The 25,497-nt window shown below is 71.4% G+C and overlaps 1 protein-coding gene across 1 annotated transcript; it reads right to left on the bottom strand.

The window, feature by feature from the left end:
* Window positions 1-365: 365 nt before the first annotated feature.
* On the bottom strand, window positions 366-25,497 carry AATK (apoptosis associated tyrosine kinase). The gene is made up of 14 exons (XM_062216107.1): window positions 25,448-25,497; window positions 11,963-12,096; window positions 10,556-10,703; window positions 8,873-8,952; window positions 8,229-8,347; window positions 8,034-8,121; window positions 7,478-7,611; window positions 6,574-6,658; window positions 5,679-5,800; window positions 4,499-4,648; window positions 1,769-4,157; window positions 1,543-1,681; window positions 1,266-1,457; window positions 366-515 (listed from the first exon to the last, which is right to left on the bottom strand). Exons 2-14 carry the CDS (start codon window positions 12,005-12,007, stop codon window positions 475-477), a joined length of 3,732 nt encoding a protein of 1,243 aa, XP_062072091.1. The 5' UTR covers window positions 12,008-12,096; window positions 25,448-25,497; the 3' UTR covers window positions 366-474.

The raw sequence follows: 25,497 nt of genomic DNA, 5'->3' as shown, positions 1-25,497 counted from the left end.
GTGCTGCCTGGGCAGCCCTGCGGCCCCACCCCGGTCCTGGCCGCCCCCAGGCTCCCACAGGCGGCCCTGGTGGGAGGGGCCCCGCTCAGCCCGAGAAGGGAAGCAGCCCAGCAGCTTGGCCGCGCTGGGCACGTCCCGAAGCAGGTGGGAGGGGCGGGCCTCTCGCCACCCCTCCCAAGCACGCGTGGCACCTGGGAACACTCCCAGGGAGCTGGCTCACGGCCGGGAGGGGCCCCACTGGCCACGGCCATGAAGTCCGGCAGCTGCCCGAGGGCGAGGGCTCCCAGGGCACAGGCGTCCCCAGGGGCCGGCGGCAATCGGGGGTGTCTGGGGGTGGCTTGGCGGCCAGGCAGAAGCCTGGCGTCCCCCTCGCTGACTCTCCACGGAGCACCGAGGAGCTGGGCTCGGGGGCCCACTCTGGCCTGGTGCCCGTCTGTGTGGGGGCTCCGGTGGCGTCCACGGCCAGCTGTGGGCTCAAGCATCTGCTCGCTGGTCCCCGGAGCTCACAGCAGGGCCTGGCCGGGAAGAGCCCATGAGTGGCGGGGAGAGCCCAGAGGCCGGGCCCTACAGCTCCGACCAGCCGGCCTCCCTGGCCCGGCTACCAGCAGGCACCCGGCAGGCAGGAGACCGACCACTTCTCTTCCTGTCCAGGCCCCACAGTTCAGCAGATGTCCCCAAGACCCTCCACAGATGGGAAACAGGCCAGGGCAGGGGGGCGGGCAGGGGGTGGGCAGGCAGGGGCTTCCCGGTCACTGTCAGCAGGATGAGGCGGACGGGGCCAGCATCAGGGGCAGCTGGGGAAGAGGCTGGGCTTCAGGGAAGCCCCGCCCCGCTGAAAGGGAGGAGTCACCTGGGAGAGGGGGGCCCGTGGGCGTGGCCAGGAGGGAGGGGCTACGGCCCCCTTTGGGCCCCGGCCTAGCTACCAAGGGCCTAAGCCTCTGGCGCCCCCTGGTGGTGCCCCCGGTAGCGCTCGGGCTGTGGCGAGAGCCTGGGGTCTGCGGGGACAGGTGTCAACAGGTGGGGGCGGGGTGAGAGAGGAGAGGCTGCTCAGGCTTTGGGGGTCGGGTGTCCAGCAGGTGTGGAGGGAGGGAGGGAGGAAGCAGAGACCTGAGGGCCGCCAGCGCCCAGGCCAGCGTCTGGAGCCCAGCGGGGCTCGGACCCAGGTCAGCCCAGGAAGCGAGGGGAGGCCAGGTCAGGTGACAAGGACAGGGCCAGGCACCACCCGCCCTCACTTACTCCCCTCCCCCGCCGCCGCCCCGCCTCACCTCCCGCAGGCTGGGCGTCCGCGTCGGACACGTGCGTGATGGAGAAGCGGGACGCGGGCGCGGGCGACACCGTGAATCGCGAGGGCGGCGCGGGGGGCGCGGCCGGGCCGGGCGCGGCAGGGTCCGGGGCTGCGGCCAGGGCCGCCTTGGCCGGCGTCAGCGGGAAGTCCTCGTCCCATTCGAACCGAACGCCTGCAACCCACGCGTGTCGAGGGAGGCCGCCCGCGCCGCCGGACGCCACAGCCCCGCCCTGCCGCCCCCCCGCCGCCAGGCTCACCCTCGGCCGGGACGGAGGCTTCCGGGGAGCGCTCGGCACGCCGCGGCCGGCCCGGGGCGCTGGGGCTGCCCGGCAGGAGCGGGGGGCGCGGCTCCGCGGCGCTGGGGAGGGGCTCTCCCGTCTCCCGGGCGGGGCTCTCCTGGAGGGGTCGGAGCACACGTGGCTCGGGCACGGGCGGCCGCGGCCACCCCCGCGCTCGGCCCGCGCAGCCCCGAGGCTGGCCCACCTGGTCGAAGAGGTAGACGGTGACGTCGTCGAAGAAGGACACGGCCTTCTTCTTGCGCTCCAGGGCCAGCAGGCTGGGCGCCTTGAGCAGGCCGCGCAGGCTGCGCGCACTCTGGCTCTCGGCCACCACCACGGGCACGGGCGCCTCCTCCTCGCTGTCCTCCGCCGGCTCCCGCACGCTGTAGCAGCGCAGCTCCTCGTCCGACTCACTGTCCTCGCTGTCGTCGCCCTCCTCCTCCGGCCGGCCGGGCAGGGCCAGGCAGAGGGGGCCCCCTGTGCGCTCCCGGGGAGCCCCCTGGGGTCCGGGGCCACCGCCTTCCGCGTCGGGCGGGACCGGGGTGAGCAGGAAGAGCTTGGAGCTGGCTGCAGGTGGTGTCTGGACCGGGCCTGGGGCCTGCGGGCACTCCAGCCTGGGGCCCGCGGGGCAGGCACCTGGCTCTGAGGAAGACCCGTCCAGGGGCAGCAGGGGTGGCCACCCCTCCCCAGAGCCAGTGCCCTGTGCCTCATCCGGGCCCTGGGGCCCAGGAGCACCCTGCCCGGCATGCTGCCCGGGGCCCTGCAGGCCCCCCAGGCCCGGCTCTGGCCCAGGCAGCTGGACCCGGTCCTTCTCAGGGGCCGCGGGGGGATCGGACTCGGCGTCCAGGTCTGAGAAGTAGGCGGAGTCTCGGTAGGGGTTCTTCTGGCTGAGGCCACCCCGGGCGGCGGCCAGCTGCGTCTCGGACCCCGGGCTCTCGCCCTCCGAGGCCAGCTCATCGAGGGCCTCGGGCTGGCTGGGCGCCCACGCCTCCCTGAGCGTGAGTACCGGACACTCGTGGTTCTCTGTGGCACAGCCGCTGTCCAGCGCGTGGGGCTGCCCCCCGGGGGTGCCGGCCTCACAGCCGCCAGCCTTGGCTGAGGACAGAACGTCCAGCGAGTCCAGGGACTCGGGCGTCCACACCCCCCGGCCGGCGCTCGACAGGCGGGTGAAGATCCCGGCCGCGGCCGCGGTGGGGTCCTCGCCTTCACCGCCGGGCACCTCCAGAGCCGGAGAGCTGCTGCTGCTGTCCCAGGTCCCGGCCAGCTCAGAGGCAGCTGCCCGGCTGCGGGCAGCAGGGGTGGGGGAGGCTGGAAGGGTGTCAGGGGCACTGGCCTCCTCTGAAGGGAGTGGCGCCCCCTCCTGGGAAGGGGAGGGGACAGAGGGCACGGGCAGTTGGGGTCCAGCAGAGCCCTCAGCGTCCTCGGCCAGCTGGGGCTCCACCCGGTGGTGGTCAGCCCCAGCCGGCGCTGCTGCCTCGGTCCAAGTGGGCGTGGCCAGGCAGGCGGCAGGTGTCACGCCCTGGGGAGAGCAGGGCTGGGGGAGACCAAGGCAGCGACCTGGCTCCTGGCTAGGGGAGAGTGGCTGCGGCCCGAGCAGGGGCTCTCCGGGGTCCCCCCGGGCCGGGAGGCGGCCTGGCTCAGGGGAGGCCCCAGGGGCCGGCTTCGGACTGGGGCAGTCATCCGCGCAGCCGCCCGCGCGGCCGGGGCCCCAGGCGTCTGGGTCGCGGCTGCCACTGTTGTTGTTAGCAGACACGTTGGAGCGCCAGTGTCTGTGCTGCGCCGCCCTCCGCGCCTCCGCCTCCCCGAGCTGCTCCTCGCCCGGGGACAGCGGGGGCCCGGAGCCCCCCGAGGGCGCTGCCCCGAGCGGATCCGTGAGGAAGCGGGGGCAGAAGGCGCCCACGGCCCGCCCCGCATCCTCCGCGGGCGAGGGCGAGGGCGAGCGCGGGCGGCCCGGCGCGTCCCGGCTGCGGCTCCCGCGCGCGGAGGAGCGGTCGCGGCAGCCCCAGGAGCCGGCGGCGGGCGGCGCGGGGCCCAGCAGCGGCTCGGCGGCCAGCGAGGCGTCAGCGCTGCCCTCCGAGTCCGAGCCCTGGCCGGGCGCGCAGCCGGCGCAGTCGGGGTCGTGGCCGGCGGCGGGCTCGGCCTCCTCCAGGCGGATGAAGTAGTCGCTGCCCAGCGAGGGGCTGTGCGCGCTGAGCACCGGCACCACGCCCGGCGCGCCGTCGGGGGCGCACAGCGGCTGCGAGAAGGCGTCGGCGCCGCGGCCGGCCTCCCACTTGTACTCGAAGTTGAGGCCGCGGCTCGTCTCCGTCACGGTCAGCACGTCGTCGCCGTCCGCGTGGAAGCCGTCGCCGGCGAACTGCTCCAGCAGCGGGAAGGAGGAGGCGGAGGCCAGCTCGGCGGCACCGCCCAGCGCCGGGCCCGCTGCCCCCAGCCCCGCACCTCCCCCGCACGGCCGCAGGGAGCGCCAGCGCCGTTCAAACTCCTCCTCCGCCTCGGTGGCGCCCTTGGCGCACAGGTAGGACAGAAGCAGGTGCACCTCCTCGGCCGTGGGCCGCTGCTCCGGCTGCAGCCAGCAGAACTGCATCACCTCGTACCTGCGAGGAGGCCCCGTGGGCGCGGGCCGTGTGCACCGGCGCCCCCCACGCCCCGCCCCGCCCTGTCGGGAGCCCCCGCGGGGGCAGCTGGGGCGGGGCCCAGCCACCTGGGGGCAGGCAGGTGCTGGCTGCTCTCCCCGCATCACCCCCACCCTTCCCTGCTACCGGGCCTGTGCGGGGGCAGCCAGGGGTGGGCTCAGAGGCTGCTGCGGAGGGCGCAGGCGCAGCCAGAGCCCCAGGCAGTGGTGCTGAGCTGCTGCTGCCCTGGCGACCAAGCACCCCCCGCCGCCCCGCCCCGCCCCAGCCGCCCATCAGGGCCGGGCAGGGGCAGGGGTCCTCACCAGCGGTCGGCCAGCGTCAGCTGCAGCTGTGGCTTGGGCAGCTTGAGCTGCTGCTCCCTCACGGCGTAGGCCAGCACCTGCCGGTCCGAGTGGTGGGGGTAGGGCTGTGCGCCCAGCTCAAACAGCTCCCAGATGGTCACCCCCAGGGACCTGCGGGGACAGCAGCCGTGAGACAGGGCTGGGCGTGGGTCATGACCCGCACCTCCTGGACCACGGCTCAGTCCTACACCGGCTGGCCCTGTGCAAGGACAGTGTCCCTTCTGTAGACGGTCAGCACGTGCCCCCGGCCAGACCCGAGGCCAGGGCCCAGGCTCGCCTTGCACGAAGTCAGGCCGCTTGTGTGTCCACTAACGTCCACACTGCACGCACCTGGGAACCATCCTCCCCAGCCAAGCTCAGGCCCCCGAGGACCTAATGCTGTGGGGGCGGGAGGGGGGACACAGGGCCGGGCGGCGGCTGTAGGTCTCTCCTGGGGGAGCGGCTTCCCCCAGCTCCTGCACCTCAGGCTGTCCCAGGGGGCTGGAGGGGCCGTGGCCTGATACTGGGCTCCCAGCCTGGTGCAGTGGGCTGAACACGCTGGGGGGGGGGGGGGGAGACAGGCACGGACAGGCATGGAGTATCCGTGACGGGGCGTGGACAAAGGGCCCGGGGAGAAGGCTGGCCACGGCGCAGCCTGCGCTCACGGGAGCAGAGTGGCCCAGACACAGGCCCGGGACCGTCAGGGTCAGCAATGAGACCCCTACCCTGGCCTGCAGCAGCCTAGCAGGGCAGCTGGGCCCAGTCCTCCTGGAGCACACAGGAATGAATGAATGACGCCGCTCTGCACAGAACAAATGAATGACGCCGCTCGGGGCCCAGCTGAGTGCTCAGGGCTCAGGCTGCGGTGCTGGGACTCCCCTGGGCCCCGGTGCCCACAGCACTGACCGGGCCCATGGCCCACGAGGACGGGGACGGGTCCTCGCCCCGACTGCTCACCACAGGCTCTGGCGTTCGGTGGGCAGCAGCCCCCGGTCCATCTTGCTGCCCTGGCCCTGGGCACCCCATGACCACGTGACCAGCACAGCCTCGTCCCGCCCGTGGCCAGGCTGAGGGGCACGTGCTGCGTCCCAGCCACCTCAGGCTTCAGGGAGGAGGGGTGGGCCGGAGCCTGGGGCCTCCTTCCGCCCATCTGCACGCTCACCACACGTTGCTGGCCTTGGTCTGGTCCACCACGAGCAGGTTGTTGTGTACCTCATCCACCAGCTCGGGCGCGATCCAGCGCAGCGGCACCCACAGCTGGTCCGCGGTCACCAAGTAGTCCTCCTGTGGGCACACGGGGCGGGGCCGGCCGGAGGTGGGGCCAGGTCAGGGTGTGGTCAGGCAGGGCGGAGTCATGCCAGGGGTGGGGTCATGCTGGGTGGAGCCAGGTGAGGGGTGTGGTCAGACAAGGGGCAGGGGCAGGCTGGGGGTGGGGCCAGGTCAGGGGTGTGGTCAGGATGGAGGCGGAGCCAGGTCAGGGGTGTGGTCAGACAAGGGGAGGGTCAGGCTGGGGTGGGGCCAGGTCAGGGTGTGGTCAGGCAGGGTGGAGTCATGCCAGGGGTGGGGTCATGCTGGGTGGAGCCAGGTGAGGGCTGTGTCAGGATGGAGGCGGAGCCAGGTCAGGGGTGTGGTCAGGCAGGGGTGTGGTCAGGCTTGTGGGGCGGGGCCAGCCGGAGGTGGGGCCAGGTCAGGGTGTGGTCAGGCAGGGTGGAGTCATGTCAGGGGTGGGGTCATGCTGGGTGGAGCCAGGTGAGGGCTGTGTCAGGATGGAGGCGGAGCCAGGTCAGGGGTGTGGTCAGGCAGGGGTGTGGTCAGGCTTGTGGGGCAGGGTAAGGCTGGAGGCGGGGCCAGGTCAGGGTGTGGTCAGGCAGGGTGGAGTCATGTCAGGGGTGGGGTCATGCTGGGTGGAGCCAGGTGAGGGGTGTGGTCAGACAAGGGGCAGGGGCAGGCTGGGGGTGGGGCCAGGTCAGGGGTGTGGTCAGGATGGAGGCGGAGCCAGGTCAGGGTGTGGTCAGGCAGGGGTGTGGTCAGGCTGGGGCGGGGTAAGCCAGACTCACCCTGTACTTGCAGTGAGAGAGGCCATAGTCCCCGATCTTCACTGTCAGGTCGCCCGTCAGCAGGCAGTTGCGCAGGGCCAGGTCGCTGTGGGGCAGTGGGCAGGGTCAGGGGGTTCCCTGCCCACCTCCAGCTCGCTGCCCGTGATGGCGGGGTGGGCAGGCGGGAAGGGGCGGGCGTCTGAGGGGCTTGCCCACCTCACACCCCTGCGAAGCACTGGGCATCGTGTGGGTCCCAGTGGACAAGACTCCAACAGGACAGTTGGGTCCAGAGACAGGTGCCCAGCCCCCACCCTCTGCCCTGTTCACAGCCACTTCCTACCGACTGTGCCCCAGGGGCCTGGGCCACACAGCCCTGGACCTGCGAGGCCCTGCTGTTCTTGACCATGACTGCCCTCCCCAGCTCCCTGGGAGGTGAGTGACAGGGACCCTGGGACCAGCCAGGGACCGTGTGGCCCCGCCCCACAGGGCTGGAGGTGAGGCTGGCCCCAGGCGGGGTGGGGCATGGGGTCCACCTGCGGAGCGTGTGGCCGGCTGGGGGCCGGGCAGGTCAGGAGGCTGGCGGCCGCCCTCACCAACAAAATCACTGATGCTGGAGTCGCTCAGCCATCACTCAGCATCAGGATGTTGCTGGGGTGGGCGGCCCTCACGGCGTCCGGGGCTGCGGCCACTTCACCGGGGCTGGGCTCCGCCACCGAGCCCGCCCTCTTCTGGGGCCGTGGTGCGGGGCTCCCGCTTCAGCCCTGGGGGCTGGTGCCGCCCCTCCCTCCCCAGTCATCAGGAACTCACTGGACCCAGTGCTGCACAGAGATTCCCCCGGGGGCTCCGCACGGCACCCCCGGAGCAGGAATCCCCAGCTCCGGGGCGCACCTGTCCGAGGCCGCAGAGGGCGGGGCCCACGCCTCACCTGTGCACGTAGTTGTTCCCGTGCAGATGCACCAGCCCGCAGGCCACCTCGCACGCCATGCGCTGCAGCGTCAGGGGGTCGGGCGCCATGGACTCGCTCACCCGGCAGCTCCGCAGGTAACCCTTGAGGTCGCCCTGCCGAGAGGGAGCGACGCTGGGGGACGCTGCTGCCCGCGCCCCTCCCCAGTGGTGCCCACAGAGCTGCCCGGGATCTGCGGAGGGAACCCGGGGCCCGTGGAGAACACAGCTCCAGGCGGCCCCACCGGGCGTCCTGGGCTGGACCACAGGGGCTCAGCCCGCAGGAAGCTGGAAGGGACCTGGCCCCGCCACAACACTCAAAGCCACAGCCCTCTGCAAGCCCCGGTGCCGGGTGCCGAGCCCACTGAGGGAGCCGCCGGCTCCCAGTCCCACAATTGGAACTCCAGTCCGAGCAAGGCGTGGCACCGAGCTGGCCTCGGTCACCCTGAGTGGACCCGCCACAGCCGCCGCCCTGTGGTGCAGAGGGGGCAGGTGGGGCCCAGGGGGAGGCCGCGGGCCGGGGTGGGGCGGCCACTCACCAGCGGGCAGAACTCCATCACCAGCAGGTAGGGCGTCACCTCTGTGCACTGCGCCAGGCACTGGAGCAGGTTGCTGTGCTGTAGGGCCCTGCGAGAGCCACAGGCTGCCCCGCCGCTCCCCAGGGCTCCCCGCGGCCCCGCCCCCCGGGGCTCCGCCCGCCCACCTCCCCGCGGCCCCGCCCTGGCTCCGCCCACCTGTGCGGCTGCGCCTCCTCCAGGAACTGCGCCTGCTCCTGCACGCTGGCGCTCACCTGCAGCTCCTTCACCACCACCCGGGTGCTGCTGGCGCCCGCGTGCACCTCCCCCAGGAACACCTGCGGGGCCGGAGCGTCACCCCGCCCCTCTGCCCACGCCTCATGCTCTCTGCACCCCTCCCAGCGTCCTGAGCCCTTGGTGCTCCCCTCGGCCCCCAGCGGCCCCCAATGTCTCCCTGGGCGTCAGGAGAGAAGGCGTTTCCAGAACCTGCCAGGAGGGCCGCACCCCTGCTCCCCACACTCCTGCTCCCCACACCCGCCGGGAGGGCCGCACTCCTGCTCCCCACACTCCTGCTCCCCACACCTGCTCTCCACACCCCTGCTCCCCCACACCCCTGCTCCCCACACCCGCCGGGAGGACTGCACCCCCGCTCCCCACACCCACACCCACCGGGAGGGGCCGCACCGCTGCTCCCCCACACCCCTGCTCCCCACACCCCTGCTCCCCACACCCGCCGGGAGGGTCGCACCCCTGCTCCCCACACTTGCTCTCCACACCCCTGCCCCCCCACACCCCTGCTCCCCACACCTGCCGGGAGGGCCGCACCCCTGCTCCCTCGCGCCTGCGGGGCGGGACCCACTCACCTTCCCAAACCAGCCGTGCCCGATCTCCTGCAGGTACAGCAGGCTGTGCCGGCCCAGCTCCGTGGACTTGAGCAGCTGCACTGTAACCAGGCAGGGGGCTCAGGGACCCAGCTCAGCCGCTCCCACCTCCCCAGCTGCCTCACCTGGCCCCTAGGGAGGTTGCCCCCTAGGGCCAGACCCCAAGGCAGAGGCCACCCTTGGGGGCTGCCATCAGGGGCCGGGGACTCTCAGGAGGAGGGTGGGCCACTGCCCAGGAGTGCGGTGGCCGTAGGAGCCAGAGCCGGACATCCTTCTAGGCGGGGTTGCCGGAAGCCGCGGGGACAGCCGGGCTGGAGACGGCGGCGGGGCCTGGAGCTGGACTGGCTGCACAGGCCACGCGGGCAGGCGGTGTGGCTGGGGCCGGGGCCAAGACTGGGAAGGGCCATGGCACAGCCCGCCCCCCGCCCCCCGCCCCTCGCCCCTCATCCCGCGGCACCAAGGGCCCCTTTGTTGGAGACTGCTTGGCACGGCCCCGCACGGAGCACAGTGGGCCCATTCTCCCAAAGGCCAGGCCCAGTGAGGTCAGCGGGGAGGAAGGGCCGGGGCTGGCTGTGCCCCAAGGATTCCCCAAATTCTGCTCCCACGCCAGCTGCCCTGAGGCTGCCTGCTAGGACAGCTGGGGCGGGGGGCCGGGACCCCAGGAATGTGGACTTGGTGCTGCCCGGGGCACCCCTGTCTGTCGGGACACCCCTCTGGGGCCCTGGCATCTCCAGACCCTCACTGCCCCCAGAGAAGGCTCAGGGGCCCTGGCGGTGGGCTGGGGCCACGATGGAGCAGCAGCCCGTGGCGTCCAGCGCCGGGAGGGCGGGGGCCTGAGGAGGGCGGGTGGTCCCTGTGGCCTGGGTTCTAATCCACTCCCCAGGCTCACCCCTCTGCCTCCTGCCACCTGCAGAGTCAGGGCACGGGGCTGGGGATGGGGTCTCGGGATGGGCACGGGCTGGGCCCAGGGTCTCTGGGTCTGCTCTGCAGGTGCAGACCAGTGGCCTCGGGGCTGCCCAGCCCGTGCAGGGGAGTGGGTGACCCACTGGTCACCCAGGCCGCAGATCCTGGAGGAGCTGGGGTGGCAGCGAGGAAGGGCGGCCCTTAGCTGGACGCGTCCAGGGAGTAAGGACACAAAGGAGGGACCAGCGGCCCACGCTGTCCAGGACCGGAGGGGAGGGTCTCGAAGCTCAGGCGTTTATGGGTCACCTCTGGAGCGGGGGCCCCTCGTCTGCACCTGGGGGGTGGACACTCCGAGAGGGACCCAGGGCAGAGGGCAGCCCCCAGCCCAGGGAAGCCACGGGGCGGGGGGGGACTGCCTGCACCTGCTCCCTCCAGGAGGACCCGGCCCCCTGCCCTCCTGCCCACCCCACCCTGGCCTGAGTGAAAGGACAATTCAAGGCCGCCCCCAGGGACGTCTCCCCAGTGGGCGGGCCCTGCTGGGGCACAATAGCACCCGTGTCCGGCAGGGCTGGCGCCTGAGGGGGTGGGAATCTGGGGTCAGCACCCTGCTCCCGCACAGCAGCACGTGGGCGGCCCGCTCTGGAGCCCAGGGCCCCGCCCGGTCCAGTGGCCGGCCTCTGCCCAGCAGCCCTTGGGCCCGTGTGCCCCCAGGAACCACTGCCCCATGTGCCCCCAGCCCCTGCTGCCCCTCCCGGGCCTCACCTGAGCGGCCGGGCTGCTTGGCCATGGGCAGGCAGACCTCGGTGAGCGGCAGGACGTACACGTCGGGCCCGCCCTGCGCGGCCGTGGCCGGGGAGCCCTGCGCCGAGCGATCGGCCGTGTACCCGTCCCCGTCAGCATTCTCAAACTCCTGGGGCAGTGAGCGTGGCCGTGAGCTGCCCCGGGGCCCCTCCCCGGTCCTGAGCGGGCTCCGGAGCGGCCCAGCCCGATCTGAGAGCTGCCCGGTGCGAGCAGCAGTCACAGCCCACCCCAGCACCCAGCCAGCCCCTGGGGCCCCGCCCATTGCCGGGGGGGGGCACTGAGGGTGGAAGGGCCTGACCCCCACTCAGGCTGGACTGGGGGGCGGGAGGCCTGGGGTCCCTGAGGGCCAGTCCCACCAGGGGTCCGAGCAGCAGTGCCCCTCCCCAGGGCCCCTCACTCCCAGCTGCTGCCCGACCCTGCCACGCACCTGGGCTCTGTGGGGCTCTTGGAGGGAGGGGGCCAGGCCCAGGTACCCACCTCCCCTCTCCAGGGTCGGGCCCTGGCTCCAGCCGTTACCTGACCGAGCAGCCCGGGGCCGGGCCGGGCCGCGCCAGCCCAGCGGGCAACGAGGTAGCACAGCGTGAGCATGGAGCTAGCCCAGCCCCTCGCCCGGCTCAGCTCGAGGTGGGGAGCCCATCGCCAGGCAGCCCTCCCGTGGCGCGCCACTGGCGCTAGACTGTTCTGGCACCATGTTCCGGAGGAGGCCAGGAGGGCAGGGGTAGGAGGGGGCTGTGGCAGGCCCTTGAGTAGGGCCTTGTTCTCGTGGGCCCTGGGGAGGGGCTGCTCACACACAGTGTCCCCACCCGGGTCCCCGCCCCACCCCCGCCCCATGACCGGGCGGCTCTGGCCTGGCCTCTGTGCACCTGCAGGTCAGGGGGCAGGGGTGGGGCGGGGACGCCTGGGCAGGACCCTGCAGCCCCCAGCCCTCAGGACCCTGAAGAGCCAGTGAGCCAGCAGAGGGGGCGCTGGGGGAGGCAGGGGCCACACCCAAGCGCACCTGCAGGCAGACTGGGGTCGGGTGCTGGTGTGCACACCCACGGCCCCAAACATCCTGGGACAGGAGGGGGGTGGGTCAGGAAGTGCAGTGGTGGGGAGGGGGCACCGAGCAGGAGGCTCCTCCAGCCCAGGGTGGGGGAGGCTGGCAGGAGGGCCAGTGACGTGCTAACCAGCAGGAATGCGGCCTGGGTGGGACCTCTGCCTGGGGCTCTTGGTCCTGCTCAGAGCCACAGCTGGACACGGGGTGAGGTCAGGCACGGGCTTCCCTTTGCAAATGCACAGGGCACGGAGGCCCCCACGGGGACACAGCTGGGCCCCTCCCCCAGCACAGCCATCCTGGCTCCCGAGAGCCGGGGGCGGCCCCAGCCTCACCTTGAAGCCGATGCCGCCCTTCTTACAGCACAAGCAGGCCAGCATGAGGACGACCACGGTGAAGAGCCCCGAGAAAGACACAGCCACCACGGCGAGCGAGGGCGACCAGGAGAGTCCGCCCAGGGCGGCGCCGTCTGCGGGAGAGGAGGCGTGAGGCAGCCCCCGGCCCCGAGCGCTCGCCCCGTCCGCACCCCTGCCCCCAGAGGAGCAGTCAGACCCCAGCCGCCCAGCTCCGGAACGGGGCCCGGGGAGGCCTCTCCCGGACTCAGCCGCCCCCGTCCCCAGAGCTGGAGGGGGCCGTACTCAGCTTCGCGGTGGCCAGCCGAGGGTCAGGCTGGGACACGTCGGGCCTCTGCTCCCGCGTGCAGAGGGCAACGGGGCCCCACCGTGTTGGCTGGAGTCTCCAGGTCACCCCAGCTGCACTCACCACAAGGACCCCCATGCTGGTCCCGGCCCTGGGGTCAGCAGGGAGCCCTCCTGCAGCATTGGGTGCACACGGGGAAACTGAGGTACCCGGCCAGCAATGCAGGCACCCGCCTCACCCCAGAGTCAGAGTCTCGCTCCCTCGCCCGGCTAGGGCAAGCCTGGCCTGCCCGGCGCAGGAGGACAGCACCATGGGGCCGCCCAGGGTGCCCCAGAAGAGAGGGGGCGTGCTGAGCCCGCAGCCCTGGCCTCTAGGCCTACCCTGTCCCAGGGGCCTGGCTCCAACGCCCACCCGGTCCCAGCCCTTTCCCTATCCGTCTGGCCTCATCTAGCCTCTGGGCACAGCTCCTGAGAGTGACCCTCAAGACCACCTGCCCCTGCACCTGCCGGGCAGCAGGGGCCCCCAGACAGGGCCACCCGGCTTCTGCTAAGGCGAAGAGCTAGTGGAGCACCTGGGAGGGCTCCCTGGAGGCGGCGTCAGTCAGTGACACTCTGGAAAGACGGGGTCGGGCAGGGGCCAGGCAGGGAGGGGCAGCCGGCTCAGCCTACTTGGAAAGCCCAGCGGGCAGTGTCGGGGTCTCCACCCTGAGGCCCTCACTGGGGGCTGCTCAGGTGAGGTTTCTGGGCGGGGTCCCGTGTGCACACGTGTGTGTGCGTGTACACGCATGACACCCCCACGCCACGCCGTTCACCAGCGCAGCACACACAGCTGCTGGGATCGCTCACACACCCCAGGCACCGGGCTCCTGAGGGCCGTGCTGTTGCCATGGTGACCCAGCTGTCCCAGTGCGGGTGACACGCCCCCGTCCAGGCCAGCCCGGGAGTCCCAGGGCCTTCCTGCCTGGGCCAGACTGGCTGAGTGGCCCCTGGGCTGGGCCTCTGGGCCCCCAAAGACCACGGTGGGGGCCACCCCATCCCCCGCCGGGGCTGGGCAGGCCCACGCAGGCTCCCTGCTCGGAGCAGGCAGGGGACAAGGGGCAGGGCATCAGCACTTGTGCTGGGCTCAGGGGCCAATGGCAGGCCTGGCCCCGTCACCCCGTGGCCCTGGCTGTGCAGGCGCACAGGCAAACAGGCCTCCCAGGTAAAGCGCTGAGAGGCTGGGACTTTCCAATCTACAACAAGTGGAGCCTCCGCCAGGCCCCCCGCCGCAGCCGCCGCCCCAGTCCACCGCACTCGGCTGCCTGACCCCGCAGCTGGGGCACTGTGCCGACCACAGTCTGACCCCAGGTGCCAGGGCCAGCCGCAGTGCCCAGGGACACCGTCACACCTGCTGTGACAACACCACACACACATGTGCCTCCACACCACACACGCGTGGGCACACGCGCGAGCACGTGGAGACAGCACCTTTGCATGAAGGAACGCACACACGGGCACCCCCTGAGCTGTCAGCCCCCTGCTCTGTAGGTGAGAACGCAGGCTCAGGGGAGCCACAGACACAGCCAGAGGGCGGCCCAGCTGGGGCGTCCGGGATCGGGGCCCCCTGCCGGCTCCTGACCCCAGCTCTGTGCCCGACACCCGAGGGAGGCTCCCAGCATGTGGGGCAGACATGGGCGGGGCGGCATGCAGAGGGAGGGGTGTGGGGGCCCCCACGGGGTGGGCAGGTCTGTGCGGGTGACCCAAGGGACCAGCTGGCCCCTGTGGCGAGGGGCGCCCCACACGGACGGGGGCGGCCCCCTCAGACCAGACCCCCGAGGCGTGGGAACGCCCCATCCTCCACGGCTCCATCCCAGCCCTGGGGTGGCTGGGAGCCTGTCCCCCAATGTTCATTTATTTCCAATTACCCAGAAGGCAGAGCGATGGAGAGAGAGGTCTTCCCTTCGCCGGTTCTCTCCCCAAATGCCCACACAGCCAGGACTGGGCCAGGCCAAAGCCAGGAGCCCAGAGCCCCACCCCGGTCCCCCAGGTGGGGGGGCCCAGGGACAGGAGCCCTCACTGCTGCCCCCCAGGGTCTGCACCAGCAGGCAGCTGGGGGCAGGACTCGAACCCGGGCGCTCTGATTTGGGACACGGGTGTTAACCACCAGGCCAGAGCGGCCCAGGGCTTCCTGAGCCGTCCCTGTCACCGCTCAGTTTGTCTCGAGTCGCCCCAGCTGTGCCGAGCGGGAACCTGGCGTAGGCAGAGCGGCCCCTCAGGGCTGTCCCTCCAGTCCCCCAGCCTGTGACCACGTCAGCAGCAAAAGGCACCTGGCCCGGGGCCGAAGGGGGGCCCTGGAGGGGGGCGGCGTCCCAGCGGGGAGACTGACCACACAGCAGAGGCGGCACGCACACGGCCCGAGGAGCCCAGGGCAGGGGCCGGAGCCGACGCCGCGTCTGAGCCAGCAAAGCGCGATCGGGCTCCCAACTCCAGAGCTGAAGAGTGGTGGAGCCGGGCGGCTTCCGGCCACTCGGCCTTGGGGCCGGCGTCGGCGCAGCGGGCAAAGCAGCGGCTGCATCACTGGCCCCGGCTCGGGTCCTGGCCGCTCCACTTCCCATCCAGCTCCCTGCTAACAGACCTGGGAAGGCAGCGGAGGATGGCCCAGTGCTTGGGCCCCTGCACCCACGTGGGAGACCTGGAGGAAGCTCCTGGCTCCTGGCTTCAGCCTGGCCCAGCCCGACCACTGCAGCCATCTGGGGAGCGAACCAGCAGATGGAGGACCCCTCTGTCTCTCCTTCTCTCTCAGTAGCTCTGCCTTTCTAACAAATAAACCAATCTTTGGGGGAAAAAACAGCCCCTAAGTCTAGAAATGTGTGACAGCAGCCACAGGCCACTCACACAGGTGGCTCCCCCTCTGGCCCAGCCGGGTCTCCTGGGGTGCAGGACGCTGTGGGCACAGCGTGGGGAGTCCGGAGAGGCTGCCCCACGAGCCCGGCCCTGGGCAGGTCCTCAGAGGGCCCAGGGTCAGTCCCCAGACGCCTGGGACACCAGTCCCACGTGAGGGGCCCCAGGCCCAGCCGGCCACGCTGCTGGTCTGGAAGGCGCGCGGGAGGGAGGGCTGGCGGAGGCCACGCAGCTGGGGCCAGGCTGCGCCCGGAGTCTTCTGGCTCCAGAGTCAAGAACACGTCCACCGGGAGAGCGGCTCTGCGGGGAGGGGTGGAGAGGGCAGCAGCAAGGCCAGGGGGAGGTGGGCAGGGAGCCAGCAGGGGAGAGGGCAAGGGGGACAGGCAGGAGCCGGCGGGGGAGACCCCCAGGGTGAGCTCAGTTCTGAATGCAGCCAGGCCCCCCAGTCCCCTACACTGAGGCTCCGCCCACCCCAGCAGGGCCCCGCCCTCGCCCAGGCAGACCTGCCCGTCTGAGTGGCCCAGGAGGCCCCTGGTTGCTGGGGGCCCGCAGGCCACCTGGGCCCCTGACCTGCACAAAGCTGGGCCACGGTGCCCACAGCGCCAGGCGCCATGACCCTCGCCGCCACCAGGTGGCGCACGCGGCTGTCTTACACCTGCAGCTCAGCCTGCCAGGGGCCTCCCAGGAGCACCGCAGGTGAACGGGCCCGGGAGGCCAGCACGGCACACACAGCGACTTGCTCCGGAAACACACAGCCTGGGAGCCAGGTGTGGGGCACCAGCGTCCTGCACACGGCCCTTCCCAGCCTGTGCCCGCCCCTCGCCTTCTCAGCGGACTCCTAGGGTGGCGGGAGGGGCCCCACGGCTCTGCCACACTCGGAGGCTGGGTGTGCCCTGGCCCCTTCCGGGGACCCCAGCCCCGACGCCATTTCTACTGCAGCCCCCACAAAGCCGGCCTTTCCCAGACCCTCCCCCAGGCTCCTCCCCCAAAGCTAGGGGTGGGACCACTGGGGTCTCACCCCGTGTCTTCCAGGTCTTCTGCCCCAGCCCCCACGGGCACTGTGGCCTTCACCGGCCAGGCCCCGCCTCCGAAGGCCCTGGACAGGGGCAGGGGCTCCCAGCACCGCAGGTGGTCAGGCCCCAGCGCCCTGGGCATCCCCCACCAGCCCTGGGAGGCCCTCAGGGACAGGGCGGAGGGGAGACTTCTAGAGACTTCCACCAGGGGAAGCCCAGGGCCACCGTGGGTCCCCCTGCAGATGGAGCCGGGACACCTGCACACCCTCAGCCAGGGCTTGCATGGGTATGGGGCGGGGGTAGGGCCGAGTCTGCCCCAGGCATCACCCCCAACACACGCTCGCAGCCACTGCCGGCTGTGACCCAAGCCTCTGCCTCCCCGTCTCCCCCGGTGCCCCGCACTGAGCTGCTCCCCTCCCCCGCCGTCCCCCGCCGGGTCCCCGCCCCTTCTCCCAGACTTCCCTGACATAAGACCCTGTCCCCTCATCCCAGGCTCAAGGCTCTCACCTCTGCCCTCCCCCACCTGAACCCCGAGCCCCAAGACAGACAGGGGCTATGTGGGCGGTCCCGTGCACCCCCACCTGGCACAGCACCTGTGATGACCGGGTCCCCTGCTGACAGCTGTGGCCGGGCGCCCCCCGTGCCCTCAACACCGACCCCCGTGAGGGTGGGAGGCTGCAGGCACCCGGCCAGACCCTGCTGCCCACACACAAGCCGGCCCTGGCCGTGGCACAGCCTGCCGCCCCTGCTGCTGACAGCCCTGGCAGTGTAGACTGGGGACACCGCCGGGGCCCAGGACAGGAAGCCGCCACCATCACGGGGCCAGCAGGGGGCAGGAGGCGGCTCCCACAGCTGCTCTGCTCCAGCTCTCTGCTGTGGCCCGGGAAGGCAGTGGAGGATGGCCCAAGTGCTTGGGCCCTGCACCCCATGAGAGACCAGGAGAAGCACCTGGCTCCTGGCTTCGGATCGGCGCGGTGCCCCGGCCATGGTGGCCATTTGGGGGGTGAACCAACGGAAGGAAGACCTTTCTCTCTGTCTCTCTCTCTCACTGTCTAACTCTGCCTGTCAAAAAAAAAAAAATCAAAAAAGCTACAATAATTAAAACCGCATGATGCCACAAAGAACGGCCCAAACTGTGACACTGAGTGAATGGCCGGGGGCCAGGCCTGGCGCTGGAGCGGGGGCTGCTGGGAGGGTGGCCGGGTGCTGGGCGGCAGCGTCTCCAAACCACAGGACAGAAGATTAGAAGAAAACATGCAGGGCTGGCGCTGTGCCACAGCGCGTGAAGCTGCCACCTGCGACGCCACAGTCCCCTGTCAGGGGCCGGTTCGAGTCCCGGCTGTTCCACTTCCCATCCTGCTCGTGGCCTGGGAAGGTGGCAGAGGACAGCCCAGGCGCTTGGGCCCCCGCACCTGCGTGGGAGACCCGGAAGAAGCTCCTGGAGCATCATGTATTTATCTGAGAGGCAGAGGGAGAGGGAGACAGGCAGAGAGAGGCCTGCCATCTGCTGGCTCACTCCCCACACGGCTCCCACCGTCCTGGCCAGGCCAAAGCCAGGAGCCTCTTCCGGGTCTCCCACGCGGGTGCGGGGGCCCGAGCGCCTGGGCCGTCCTCCGCCACCTTCCTAGGCCACAGCAGGGAGCTGGACTGGAAGAGGAGCAGCCGGGACCCTGACATGGGGTGGGGGTGTCGGCGGTGGTGCGGTAACCCCAGGCCCTCTGTTGGGGGCGGGGCGGGGTTCCCCCAGGGGAAGGGATTCCGACTCCGCCTTCCAGGAGATCTGAAGCCGCTCGCCAAGAGCCCAGCGTGCGGCCAGCGGGCGCCGGCCTCCTGCTCGGAGCAGAAGCACAGATCACCCAACCCAAAAGGAAACCCAGACAGGCAAGCTGAGACCCGAGGCCCAGCGTCCACGCTGCAGAAGCTTCTAGAAGCCCAGGAGCCAGAACAGCCCCGGACAGACACCTGCCCTCTCCTCACCCACCTCACTCCACGCCGGAGACCAGCTGTGGATGGGCACTGGCCCGGCGGGGACAGCCGTGTCCCACACTGGTCACCCGCGTTCGATGTCCCGCTCTGGCCCAGACAGAATCCTGGGATTCCCCCTTCGCGGGACGCCCCCTGGCGGCCACACATCCCAGGAGTCCTGTCCTCACCCAGGTCTGCCAGGCGCCGTGCACCGTGAGGGGCGGAGTGTGGCTGCCCTGAGGACCTCCCGGCACCGGCCCCGCCCCGTGCGTCCAGCTGGTGATGCAAACAGGACCTCGCACAGGAAGGAACTGGTGCAACCCAGGCTGGGAGCCACGAGGAGGCCCAGGCGGCCACACGCACGACCGGTGGTCAGGGTCAGGGCCAACACCCAGACAGCCAGGGGCCCATGGAGCAAGGAGCAGGATCCTGGGGCTCTCGGGACGGACGGAGCGGGGGCCTGGGTTCCCCGGCTGAGGTCCCTGGGCCCAGACACGGACAGAGGCCCCTCCCAGGGGGCACAGGTGCGGGCGCGGGGGTGCAGCCCCATTCCCAGGGCCCTGTGCACTGGACTGCTCCACAGGACACCCCACCCCCACAGCTGACCTGCACAGGTGCCTTGGGACACCCCCAGCCCACCAGAGCCCCTGGGATGACCACTGGCCGGTGAGACTCCAGACCAGGCTCTGGGCGGGGGTAGCCAGACCCCTCCCCCAGCAGCAGAGAGGGGCTTGGGGGGCCTGGGAGAGAGGAAGTGAGGCCCTCTGGGGCCAGGGCTGGTGGACAGGGGCAGCAGTGTCCACCACAGGGAAGCCGGCTGAGGTGCAAGACAGAGGGGGGAGGTCGTAGGTCAGGGCCCCCGCCCCCGAGTGACTGCAGGCACCCAGCAGCCTAGACGCGACTGCAGCCGCTGTGCCAAGTGAGGCGTGGCCTGAGTGACGAGGACCAGGTGCAGTGGTCTGGGGGGTGGGCAGCCAGGTGCCCGAAGCCACAGGCACCCAGGCGACGCAGAGGAGCACAGGGGCGTCACTTGGTGGAGAGCCCGCGAGGCCAGGCCTGGCCAGGGGCGGCCCGGCTCAGCCTGTCGGCAGCTGGGCCACCAGACAAGAGGCCACGTGGCTGTCACTCCCATTCATGTGGGGGCCCGGGGCCTGGGCCACAGCGGGAAGCTCACCCACGCATACCTCGCCCACACAGGTGTGCTCCCCACTGTCCAGGAGCTCCCGTCCCGCCCTGGCCCCTGCACCCAGCCCCATCCTGCCTGGAGCTGCAAGCAGGGTCCACTCCCAGGGACCCCGACGCTCCTGCCCCCTGCCCTGCTGCTCAGGGGTCGCCTGGTGTCGCCCAGGCCCACGGGGTGCTGCCACGACACCCGTGAGTGTCCCCTCTGCTGGCGGTAGCCTGGTCCCCAGCAGCACCCGATGCCCTCCCCACTTTCCCAGGTGCCCCAGGGCCCAAGCGAGGGAGAGGAGTGCCCAGGCCACTGGGACCCCAGCCCTGGCCCCAGCAGGCACAGGGTCTGCCCCCAGGGGCCCTGCTGGAAGATGCTCTGCCCACCAGTGTCCTGCCGGCCACTGCGGGCGCCACGGTTATTTTTAGACAGCCTGGCAAGGCATGGGTTCTGGCTCCAGCAGCGGCCGAATGTCTTGCCGCCCTTGCACGAAGCCCCAGGGGCCAAGAGCAGATACAGGAAGGGCTGGGAAAAGCAGAGGCAGTGCCCAGGCCAGGACAGCCACGTGCCCACGGCCTGCCAGGGGCTGGGACAGGCCTGAGCCCAGGGGCCGCCTCCCGGATGCCGGCCCCCGCCTGCCATGCCAGTGACACCTGGCAACCTGCTCCCTGGAAAACGGCGGCGGGGGAGGGAGAGCCGACCCCCATGGTGGGGACACCCGGCATGCTCTTCCTAGGCCAGTGAGGGGCGGGCACAGCTGGCCCTGGGGACCCTCGAGCCGTCCCAGGCCTAATGTGGCTGCCAAGCAGGGTGGGGGTGCGGACCAGGGGAGTCCCCTGCACAGAACACAGACACAGGGCCCCCAGAGAGCCAGCACACAGGGCCCCCAGAGAGCCACGGACACAGGGCCCCCGGAGAGCCACGGACACAGGGCCCCCAGAGAGCCACGGACACAGGGCCCCCAGAGAACCACGGACACAGGGCCCCCAGAGAGCCACGGACACAGGGCCCCCAGAGAGCCACGGACACAGGGCCCCCAGGGAGCCACGGACACAGGGCTCCCAGAGAGCCACGGACACAGGGCCCCCAGGGAGCCACGGACACAGGGCTCCCAGAGAGCCACGGACACAGGGCCCCCAGGGAGCCACGGACACAGGGCCCCCAGGGAGCCACGGACACAGGGCCCCCAGAGAGCCATGGACACAGGGCACTGAGACGGGGGAAGCCACCGTGGCAGGAGGTGAGGCTGCTGATGGTCACCCACGGGGAGGGTGGAACACAGCCACAGCCTTAGGAAGACCCTTGGCAGCGCCCGCCCAGCTGAGCATCTGGGAGACGTGGCTCCGAGGACGGGGACCACGTGGCTCCGCCTCCACGCACACAGCGAGGAGCAGGGGGGCCTGCTGAGGGGCTCAGGACTGGCAAAAAGACACTCCACGCTGGGCGGGCGCTGGTCACCTGCGTGGGGGACGTCGCCGGAAACGGCTGAGTTCTGCACTCTCCGTGGCCGAGACTCGCAGCGGGGGGTTGGCAGTACCCACAGGGCCGTCCACACCTGGACCAACGGGCGTGGGGCGGACAAATGCGCTGAGCCCTGTCCACGCTCACGCACCCCCAGCACAGGAGCGGCCCCCGGGGGCCCCCAGGGGCGGGGGGAGCGGCCCCACAGTGGGCTCGACAGGGCCCATGCACTCAACACAGCTCGCGAGAGGCCCCACGCAGACCTCCGGGGCCCCCACGCAGACCTCCGGGCCCCCCACGCAGCTCCACGGCCCCCACGCAGCTCCACGACCCCCATGCAGCTCCACACCCCCACGAGGACCTCCACGGCCCCCACGCAACTCCACGGCCCCCACGCAGCTCCATGCCCCACACGGCTCCACGCCCCCACGCGGCTCCACGCCCCCACGCGGCTCCACGCCCCCCACGCGGCTCCACGGCCCCCACGCGGCAGCTGCAGAAAGGGAAGACGGCTGGCTACAAGCGCCATGACGGCCTTCAAAAAAGTGACCGCCTGCCCAGCCAGGCCAGACGGGCGGCCACACCTGCGGGCCCAGGCGACGGGAGAACACAGAGCCAGGGCCAGGTAGGGAACTGGGGCGGCGCAGCCACACCCACCGTGAGGAGGGACCGGGGGCTCCAGCCTTTGCCCCCCAGTGACAGGTGAGCACATGTGCCTGGAAAAGCCGGGCCCCCTCCCGGCCCGAGGCCACAGAGCTGGAGTCTGGGGGCTGCAGCCGGGCCCCCTCCCGTCCGAGGCCACAGAGCTGGAGTCTGGGGGCTGCAGCCGGGCCCCCTCCCGGCCCGAGGCCACAGAGCTGGAGTCTGGGGGCTGCAGCCGGCCCCTCCCGGCCCGAGGCCACAGAGCTGGAGTCTGGGGGCTGCAGCCGGGCCCCCTCCCGGCCCGAGGCCACAGAGCTGGAGTCTGGGGGCTGCAGCCGGGCCCCCTCCCGGCCCGAGGCCACAGAGCTGGAGTCTGGGGGCTGCAGCCGGCCCCTCCCGGCCCGAGGCCACAGAGCTGGAGTCTGGGGGCTGCAGCCGGGCCCCCTCCCGGCCCGAGGCCACAGAGCTGGAGTCTGGGGGCTGCCTCCCCAGAGCCGCCCTCGCGCCACAGCCAGGGCAAGTGCCGTCCTGAGCCTCGGCCGCGTTGCCCCCGGCCCCAGTCGTCCTGGGAAAACCTCCAGGGAGGGGCCCGGCCCAGCGCCACTGAGGCCTCAGCGGAAGGAGCCGCCACAGCCCCAGGTTCTAGAACTTTCTGTGTGTGTCAGGGGCTGCCCTGGGTGTCCCGGGGTGGGGCCGCGCTGCCTGCTGGGGGACCACGCCTCCCACACTGCTCCGCCTCGGCCCCTCCTCACGGGGCTTCTCCCCGCCCACCCCTTCCAAGGACAGCAGTGCAGGACTCAGGGTGCCCGGCCCAGAAGAGCCCCTGCTCCCAAGCGGGGTCCTATTCAGGGGCTGGGTGGACACGGATTTGGGGACGGCGCTGCTCGACCCAGACACAGCTCCAGGAGTGCCCTGGTCAGGGGCGGCTGCCCAGCGGGGAGCAGCTCGTCTCCCGGTGCCCCCTGCCCAGCCTCCCGGGGCCTCCTGGAGAGCAGGGGCTGCAGAGGCCCTCGTCGGACAGGGGACAGACGGAGCCGAGATGCTCGCCCGCCGCCCAGCAGGGCCGGGCCCGGACAGCAGCCCAGTGCCGTCAGGAACGGGGACCATGGTGGCAGCGGGCGGGACCCAGAGTCTGTCACCCTGAAGCCACGGCAGGACGAGCTGGAGCCTTCCAGCACGTTCTAAAAGGCACGACAGCTGCACGTGCAGCCTGCCGGCTCCAGGGCTCCCACGAGCGTGGCTCAAGGTCACTGAGGCTGAGAACACGGCCCAGCCCCGCGCTCAGGCTCCTCAGAGGCGTGGGTCAGCGGGCGGGAGGACGCAGGGGGTCCCCACGACCCCGCTCAGAGGGCGCTGTGCCCTGCGAGAGCGCCCGTGGAGGCGGCGCCCACGGCCAAACAGCGGCTCTGCACCCGAGTGTGCACCCAATGCCAGGTTCGTGTGCGGGGCCCAGGTGTGTCTGTTCACCTGTGAGTGAGTGTGCAAACTCAGGCACCGTATTAACACACATGTGACACGTGAGGCATGTGAGTGCACACGTGTGCAGGCAGGCGTCACATTAACACGTGTGAGGCGTGGAGCATGTGAGTGCACACGTGTGCAGGTGCATGTGGGGCCCTGTGGCTGCATCACACGCACCTGAGCCGGCCAGAGAAAGGCCACCGCCCCCTGCAGCCAGACTCTCCTGGGACCCTCACCTGCCTCACCTGTGGAGCCAGCGGGGGTCGCACACACCCCGACAGCTGTAGCCCCTCCCCTCGCCCTCTGTCCGGCCCTGCAGGGTCACGCTTTGGGGCAAGGGCAGTGCCATGGCCGCCCCTGGCTTCCGCCGGGCTGGGAGGTCGGCAGCACCTTCCCTGGGCCACGCCACGGTCCTCAGCCGTACCAGAGGTGTCACGTGGGTGAGCCGGCAGCTGCGCAAGGCTCCTGGCACCACCCAGGCCGACCCTGGTCCCCTCAGGCCTCTTAGCCTGTGCTGCTCGGCTCAGGCCCAGGGGCCTGCTCCACCCTCTCCCCTCCATGGGCCCCGGTGCACCCAGCCCTGCCCTGGGCATCAGCACAGCAGGACCTCGGATCCCGGTGGGTTAGGGGCTCTGCTCCAGTGTGGACGTGGGCAGGGGAAGGGAGCTGCGGGGCTGGGGCTGCCAGGGCCTCCTGAGTCCAGCTCCACGCTGTACACCACTGGCTCCTGAGACGTGGCCCCCACAGCCCCACCTCAGCCGCCAGGAAACAGGCACAGCCAGCCAGGAGGGGACCCTGGGGGCGGCTCGGACAGCACCGGGCTGCCCTGCGGCCCGTGCCCCCTTCGCTCGCAGACCCGTCAGGCACCTGCAACAGTGCATGCCGGCTGCACACGGCAGGGTGTGGCCTGGTGGCCGAGGCAGGGCCCTGCACCCAGCTCCCCGGCACCGCAGCCCTGGGAATGTGAACCCCTCCCTGGGTCTGGGTGCCTGAGCAGACCTGAGACGAGCCCCCCCGGCCCGGGCTGGAGCAAAGCCAGCAGCAACGGGGCCCCACCACCTGCCTCCCAACCCAGAGTCGGTGCCCCGGGGCACCAAGTCCCCCGGGCCTGGCTGCAGGCACTGTTGGCCCACTTCACAGCTGTAACCCGAGGTCAGCCAAGGGGGTTTAGGTCCATAGTGTGTTTAGGGGGAGGGCAGCGGATCCCCCCCTCTCCTCCCCAATACGGAGCCCAGCAGGAGGGTCTCCCCGTCCCCATCAGCACCGCATGGCAGGGGCCCGGGCCCCAGGGGTGCCCACAGCTTCCGCAGAGAGGAGCCCGCCCCTCCTTCTTGACAACATCTTTCCCCTTTAAGTCATTAAGCTGACACATTGTAATCACCCGGCCCCAGCTGTGCCCGCAGACACAGCGGGAGCTGCTTGTCCTGGGGGGGTTCTCCTGTCCCAGACACCCCAGGGTGGTAAGTCTGGGCCCCCCCAGGGAGGGGCAGAGGGCTCCCTCCATCCCGGGCTGGTCCTGGCACTCACCCCAGCCGGCCAGCAGCTTCCAGACTGCCTGGCCATTGGGACACAGGACCCCAGCAAGCAGGACCGAGACCCTGGGCACAGGGACTCGGCAGGGCCCCCGCCTGGAGTGCCAGCCCCAGGACAGCTGGATGCCTGGCCCGAAAGCTGCTACAGGCCCAGGGCCTCACCCAGCGTCCTCGGGCCTGGCTGGCTGGGCCATGCCCCAGGACACCAGGATCTCGGCACCCTGGGGGTCACCCCACGAAGTCCCTTCTGAGCAGGTGACCCTCAGCCCAGCAGACAGAACCCCCGTCAGCCCCTCCCCCAGAGCAAATGCCTTCAGAGCGGGCTCTGCCCGGGGCGGGGGGGGGGGGGCTCTGCATGCATCCTGGGTCCCGCTGGACCCACTCCAGGGAGGGAGGCCCAGGAGAGCTTCACGCGGGGCTGCTTTGTTTGGGCCCCATGGACCTGTGCCCGAGCCCCGGGGACATGCGGGTGGGATCGGGGGCTCTGCAGCCGGGGAAGGCAGAAGGAAGAAGCCCCCACCTCCAGCCGCCCCAGCCCCCGTGCCCACCACAGACAAGCAGCCCCCTCGTAAACACGCCACCGTCAGGTCCCCTGCAGCCAGCCCAACAGCACCACCCCTACCTCAGCCACAGTCCAGAGGTCTGGACCCCCACCCGGGCTCAGCCAGCAGGTCCACAGGCTGCTGGGGGGCTGTGCAGGGCCTCCCTCCCAGGCTAAGGCCATGGAGCAGCAAGAGGCCCTGGCAGACCTGGGCCCCAGCCCGGCAGACACCCCAAAGGGCCCCACGGGTCCTCAGCCTGGTGATCTCTCCGAGACCCTGCAGGCCCTCTGCCCCGGGGGTACCTGTGCCCAGGGACCGGAGGCCCAGCGGTGCCAGGTGTGGCCCGAAGGCCTGGCCAGCCCGGGAGACGCGGGGCCTCCTGGCGCTCCTGCTGGTGAGCCGCGGCTGCGCCTCTGCGGCTGGCCTGGGGTGGGGAAAGGGTTAATTTCCATGCAGGCTGCGAAGCGGCGCGGGTCTGCAGGTAGGGGCCGCGGCCCAGCGCTTCGCGGACTCACCGGGGTCGAAGTGGGAGCTGAAGGCGAAGCTAGGGCTGAAGAAGGGCGAC

The sequence above is a fragment of the Lepus europaeus genome, chromosome 18 (assembly GCF_033115175.1).
Source record: "Lepus europaeus isolate LE1 chromosome 18, mLepTim1.pri, whole genome shotgun sequence".
NCBI lineage: Eukaryota > Metazoa > Chordata > Mammalia > Lagomorpha > Leporidae > Lepus > Lepus europaeus.
The sequence above is the reverse complement of the archived record's forward strand: the minus strand, read 5'-3'. Positions and strand labels throughout refer to the sequence as shown.